Genomic DNA, 6,351 nt, shown 5'->3' with positions numbered 1-6,351 from the left:
CTTGGGAACGTGGGGTGCCGGGGGGGCCGAGGCGGCGGTCCTGTGCTGCAAGAGGTTGGGGTCACGAGGCAGGAGGCAGTCTGGGGATTCTTCCTGCCCTTGCATGAGAGCCACCCGTTCTGTGCGCGGGTATTTCTGGTACGGCGGGGACCTCTGCGTGCCATCATTGCCTTAAGGAGGATGTAATGGCGTTAAACACAGTGCGAAGAAGGGCAACAGTGATGGTCAAGGGAGGAGTCTGAAATGTCCGGAGCTTTTTGGTGTGGAGGGGAGAAGGTTGCTGGAGGCATAATAAAGGTTTACAAAATGGGAAGGCAGTGGGTAGCCTGAAAACAGAGCTGTTGTTCATCAGCACCCACCGTATGAGAGCTGGGGGACCCCCCGTGAATCTCGCAGGGGGTGGCTTTAAAGCAGGCACTTCCCTACGCAGCAGGCAGTGAGCTTCAGGAGCCTGCTGCCACGGGGGTCGCAGAGAGAGGCTGGACCAGCAGGCTCAGAAACAATCTCAGGTTAACTGAGATGAGCAGTCTCAGGGCCGAGAGGCCTGTAAATGTGTAAAGCAGTAAGAGGGCTGGGCAGGAGGTACCCTCTGGCACCCCTGATGGGGACTGCAGCTGCTGGAGTGAGGGGCAGGGCCTGCAGAAAGGCTCCCTGCCCGCCCTCCCCCCCCCCTTCCTCTAGCCACAGTCAGAGGCAGGTGCTGAACTTGAAAATGTTTGTGGCACACAGAAGAGACCGGTTTGTAAAATTCCCGTGAAACGGAGAGTTTCACTTGCTGCCACGAGCATCTTCCACTGCAAAGTGTCGCCGCTGTCTTCTAGGGCCTGAACTTCAGCGACGTCCTTAGAGGCGCTGCCTGCTATGGCTCTGGGTGGGATTTAAGCACTTTTTAAAAAGATTTGGTTCACCCAGCACACGAAATGTTAAGTGCCAGTTTGCTGTGGAAGCTGTTCTGCTGAAAACAGAAAATCTCGAATGCAAGATGGAGGAGTAACAGCCCAAGCCGCATTTTCAAATAATACCAGTTACTCGACTGCCGCAAGTCAGGAAAACTGAAACACTGTGCGGACTGCTCACTCATTTGAGATTTTTCCATTGAGTCGAGGATCAGATACCCTTTTCCTTTTTCCTGGCCACCCCAGTACTGCCAGCCTCTCTGGTGCCCCCAGGAGGGATTTGCTTTTGATGGGCTGGCAGAGCGTGATGGCTTCATGGTTGGCTGCCGCGTTTTGTACCCATCTGCTTGCGGCCTGAGCACTTGAGATCAGAGGCCATGTAGCACAGGCCTGAAGTTCTTCCGAAAATTTCACACTGTGGGGTAGAGGTGGGCTTAGGAATCGAACTGTAGGCTCTTATTTTGAAAACCTCATCCCTGGGTGAAAATCAAAAAACCACGATTTGGGTTTTGCTTCTGTCCATAAGCAAGTTCAACCTCAGAGAAAAGCTTTAAGCGTTTGAGTTGTTCCACTGCAGTCACGGACACAAGAGGAAAGGTGTTCTGAACTAACGAGTTTGCAGGATTTGAGTCCCTGCTTCTCAGTAATTGCCTGAAGCAGTTTGTGACATTCAAATGTACATGGTGCATGTAAAAAAGGAAAAAGCATTTATAAGTTACTTCTTAGTCACTCTTAACATGAATGCTCATGTACTTTTTATAGGGTCTCATCTTGATTGAGCCCAGTAATAACTCCAATGAGTCGTCTTCTCCAGTGCCTCTGTGGAAGCTGTTTTGTCTGTAAAAATGATTAACACATTTTGGCACTAAAACTTAAAACCCTCTTGTTTTTTCTAGACTGTGGTCCCTTTTATTTTTCTTCTGGTACTTGCTAGCCCTGTTTCCTGGTGGGCTAAACCTGTGTGAGGTGCTGGCTAGGTGCTGGCTTTGCCCGTTGGAAGTTGTAGCAAGGAAGAGCACTGCTGCTTATTTAATGTCCTGGAAGGGAAGGAGAGGGCTCTCCTCCACCTCCCTCGCTTCCATCTATTGTAGTGTGGGGCCTCACCAGCAGTTCTTGCTTTAGTTCTCGGGAGCACGTCCTCAGAATACGCAGTAGCAGATTATATCCCACTGCTGCTTCCCCAGTCCTTCATGTCATCCGTTTCTTACTGTTCCGTAATCCATCCTCCTCTTGCCTGGTGACACATCTTAAATTTGTCTTTGACAAATCTCATAGACTAGCTCAGGTTTTTTATTACAGTCAGCAGAGAAAGCTTTAAATAGCATCTCCCCCCCTTTCCCCCCTCCCCCGGTCCTTCAGAAATTTCTTTAGTAATTTCCTTGTGACCTAACATTCCGTTTTTCGGAAGGTCCGTTGCTGCCTCTGCTTTGGCCATAGGGGTTTTACAGTTCTGACAACTTCGATGCCCTCTCCAGATACTTCCCATGTGCTTCACTATCAAAAATCTAAACAAAGAGCTTCTGTTAGGAAGTTTTCACTTACTGTTAAGTTTTTAGCCCTGAATACTGATGGTGTTGGACTGGTGGGCCTGTGCTTTTCATTTCTCCCTTAAATACAGGTACTGCCTTGCTGACCTCCACCTACATGGTGCAAACCTTGCCAACTAGGTGCAAACACATGTTGCCAGACACCTCCGTTTCCTGTGCTGCTCTCCAGCGCTTTAGGATGGAAATGAGGTGGACCCACCACATTAAAATAGATCTTTTAAGTGTTTCATCCACCTCAGTTGTGTTAATTGCCTTTTACTTCCCCTATTTTGATTCCATGGTCAGCATCACGATCTTCATTGAATACTGAAGCACTAGTTTAATTCTCAGCCCCTGCACAGGTAATTTTTTCATTATCCCATCTTCTTAAATGCTTTCACAATCTTCACGGAATTTCTTGTGGAAAACTTCAGCCTGTAGTGCTAACATAGTTTGTTCCTCACCAGAAAACATGACAGAATGTTGTGCTGCCCAGGTCTTAGCTTGGGTGTTTCAGCCTCCACTCTACAGAGTAGGAAGAGTATTCAAACAGTGTGGACTCAGCTTGTGCGGGGACACCAGGAGCCTCATCTTGCGGTCTTAATTTGTACAACCTGAGGGAGCAATGATGCCTAAAACGATGTGATTTGAATACAAAATGGAGACAGTGCTGCACGGAAACACACACACTCCCCAAAGTTAGTCTAGTTTGGTAAATGATTGTGGCAGGCCTTGCAATAAATGCTGTAAGCTGGAGAAGGTCTGGACACAGCCTGATTTTTCTTTTTAAGCCATTTTTTGCTCGCAGTCCATAACGAGTCACTGTTTTCTACCACTTTTTGGCAATACTTGAGTTTATGCGTCCCTATTAGAAAGTTTACTGCCTGTTCTTATTAACTAATTCTTGTTAGCAGTCACCAATACACACTTTTGGAAACCTTCAAAAGGGTAAGGTTTTCGGCAGTTACATTTCAGAGTCACACAAAGATTTTTAAAGGGCGGAGGGTGAGCCTGGAAATGGACGCACTTCTCCGAGAGGTGCTGTCCTTTCTGTACATTGGTACTGTGGGTCAGCGTGCGCCCGAGGCAGAGCCTTTTTTTGTTTGGCTGGCAGGTACTGACAGAATGCGCCTGTACTGTGAATGTACGGACAGAAACCGGCAGGACAGCTCCTCTGCTTTCATTCCTCTCTGTCTCAGCCCCGCTCCTACCCTGCGAGATGGAAAGAGGACGGTGGGCCAGCTGTGGGCAGCACGTCTTGACTTCCTGTTACCAGCAGATCTCTTCTTTTTCTCTTGCGAGTGATCAGCCCTTCGCACACTTGCTCTTTTGGGGTCTTTATGATGGCAGCCCGAGAGCTGCCTTTTCCAGCGTCGCAGCCTGCCCGGACACTTCTGCTGTGGCCCGCGGGAGCAGCAGCGTGTCCTGCTGCGCCCGTGGCGGTTGTCGTCTGTCGCGTTCCGATGCGCAGGCTCTCGGGGCAGTCTGCAGACATGGGTTTCTTCCGCCCCGGAACTTGTGTAGCCATGGGGATGTACAGAAACTCAGGCCTGCGAGCTGACGTCTGACGGCATTGTACGGGCAGTAGATTACAGCCAGAGACAGCAATCAGGTTGCCAACCCACTTAAGAACAGTATGGCCGCCGTGCCCCTGTGCCGGATGGCGTAACGTGCTGGTCAGGCCGTGGGTGAGCCGTGTTCAGCTTCCAGCGTGGGCTGGGAGCCCATCTCCCTCCTCAGTGCAGGGCACGTCACAGAGTCACCACGGGGTCTCTGTAGGGTCCCATGGAGACTCTCTGGCTCAGATACATGCCTGGGAAGAAGGGAGACGGCAATGGAGGAGCGGGGAGCAGCTGGACGAGTCTCTTCCCCATCGTGCCGGATGAGCTGTGGATAGACCTGGATAATGCTGCTGGTTTGATTTGCAGAAGGGTTCTTGCCTTCCTTGGTGTGTTTTGGTCTGAAACGCCTTGCTGTACGTTCCCTCCCTCTTGGATGGAACCCAAATCCCGCAGCTGCTGCCACCGCTTGTGTGTTGGTGGTGGGTCGAAGGAGGTGGAGGCAGCGGCAGGCGCTTCCTTCTCAGGAAGGACTCGGAGTGGCCTCTTGGGTGAGCGTGCCTGGGAGATGGAGCAGAGTCTGTGAGTGCCCAGCCTCTGTGCTTGGCTTGGTTTGCGATGCATCGCTGCTCTGCTGCGTTGTCGGCGCGTGCCGTGTAGTGAGGCGGTGACCTGCGTTGCAGAGACCTCCATTTTAGGATTGGAGCGTTTTTTGCAAGATTTGGGTTTGTTGGCTGACTAAGAAGGAAAGGCCCGTGGTGCTCTCTGCCCTCGGCGCGAGCGACTGAGTGCTTTTGTGTGCGGGAGGCGGAACGAAGACAGCGGGAAAAATCAGAAATGATACAGCAAAGTCCCGGTGTAACGTAACGGTTTGCTGTAGGAATGAGTTCTTGGTTTTGACATCGGATGGACTCATCTCCTTTGAGGACCTCGAGCAAGCTTGCCATGTGCCGCCCTTCCTAAATAACGATTCTCAGCCTGGTCAAGGTGCTGTGAACGCAGAGTGGGAGAAAGACGAAACGGGGCTTAGTCGCTAACAGGGACAACGAGGTATTTTTCTAACGCCAGTAACATTTCTGTTTGCAGGAGAGCTCCGACACATTACCAAGCTGAAACCTTGGAGTCTTTTTGATGTGCTTGTGGAGAAGTATGGTTGGCCTCACGAAGATGCTGCACAGTTTACAGATTTCCTGATCCCCATGCTAGAAATGGTCCCCGAAAAACGTGCTTCAGCTGGAGAATGCCTCAGGCATCCGTGGCTGAATTCTTAGCAGAATCTCCCTGCTGTAAAAAAAAAAAAAAAAAAAAAAAAAAGCCAGCAACCACTTTCCAATGCATCGGACCTAAATGGTGACTGTCACAAATTCGTTAGCAGGATCACACGTGAGCTGGCTTCAACCCTCAGACCTTTATTTTGCTTGAGGTACTGTTTGACATTTTGCTTTTCGTGCACTGTGTTCTCGGGGAAGGGTGGTCTTTCTGTCCTCAGCTAGTAGCTTCCTCACCCACTTTCTTCAGAAAACACTTAACGTGTCTCTGAGCATTGTTTCTTGTGTTGTGTGGCATTCAGATGTCAGATTTTTGAACAAAGGAAACTTCCCCCCCATGTGTTTTGGCAAGTTTTGTAACTATTTATGAAAAAAAAAAATAATATTTTAGCTGATGCATATTATATAATTTACGAGCGTAAGAAATTTATCAAGTCAGAACCGAGTTACGGCGAGGAATTGTACAATTTTATCTTCTGGCAAAGGGACGTCGTTCTTGTATTATAGTGTATGTAAATGCTCCCTGTAAATGTTTATTGCCATTCAAATACGGGACCGGGGACTCAATTTGAGAGTAAAGCGACAGAGTTTCAGAGAGCTTTATAGCGAACCAATTGCATGTAGTGGACTTCAGACTGCCTGAAGGAATCGTGTAAACTTCCTGTTCTGTAGCAGTTCCCGTTCATTGGATTTTAAACAAAGTGGCTCTGGTTTACAGGATTTCATTCCCCAAACGGCACTTTAAAGGAAGGCTAGACTTCTTTCTAATAAAGTATAAATAAATCATTTAGCACTCCCTTTTAGAACTTTTGCCTATTTTAAGTGCTTTTAAGAAAAGAAAAAACAGCAATTTCCCTTACAATGTGATAGTGAAGACATGGTACCATATGGTGTTGCCTTTTTATAAGCACTGTAAGTTGTACTATACCTTAAGGAAAAAAAAAAAAAATTAAAAGCCGAGCATGAGAACCACTCTCTGTGTAGAATTCCTGATCTTTTATAACAGCAGCGTGTGCTTGGAGTCAGTTAAGGGAGGATTCAGCTGCAAGTGTTTACAGTGCAGTGGGTAAAGCAATCCAGGCAGCGCGGCCATGCTCATTCC

General features: G+C 48.7%; 1 protein-coding gene across 6 annotated transcripts in view; it reads left to right on the top strand.

Moving 5' to 3' along the window:
* The window catches only part of SRPK2 (SRSF protein kinase 2), a 99,425-nt gene extending 94,130 nt beyond the window's left edge, over positions 1-5,295 (top strand). For all 6 annotated transcript variants that reach the window (XM_009641385.2, XM_035896834.1, XM_035896837.1 and 3 more), the window contains one exon: positions 5,068-5,295. In XM_009641385.2, coding sequence (XP_009639680.1) covers positions 5,068-5,252 — 185 coding nt within the window. In that variant the 3' untranslated portion in view covers positions 5,253-5,295. The remainder of the gene's footprint in view (positions 1-5,067) is intronic.
* The last annotated feature ends 1,056 nt before the right edge of the window (positions 5,296-6,351 follow it).

The sequence above is a fragment of the Egretta garzetta genome, unplaced genomic scaffold (assembly GCF_000687185.1).
Source record: "Egretta garzetta isolate BGI_Z169 unplaced genomic scaffold, ASM68718v1 scaffold156, whole genome shotgun sequence".
Lineage (NCBI taxonomy): Eukaryota > Metazoa > Chordata > Aves > Pelecaniformes > Ardeidae > Egretta > Egretta garzetta.
Note: the sequence above shows the minus strand (reverse complement) of the source record. Positions and strands in the feature narration are given on the sequence as shown.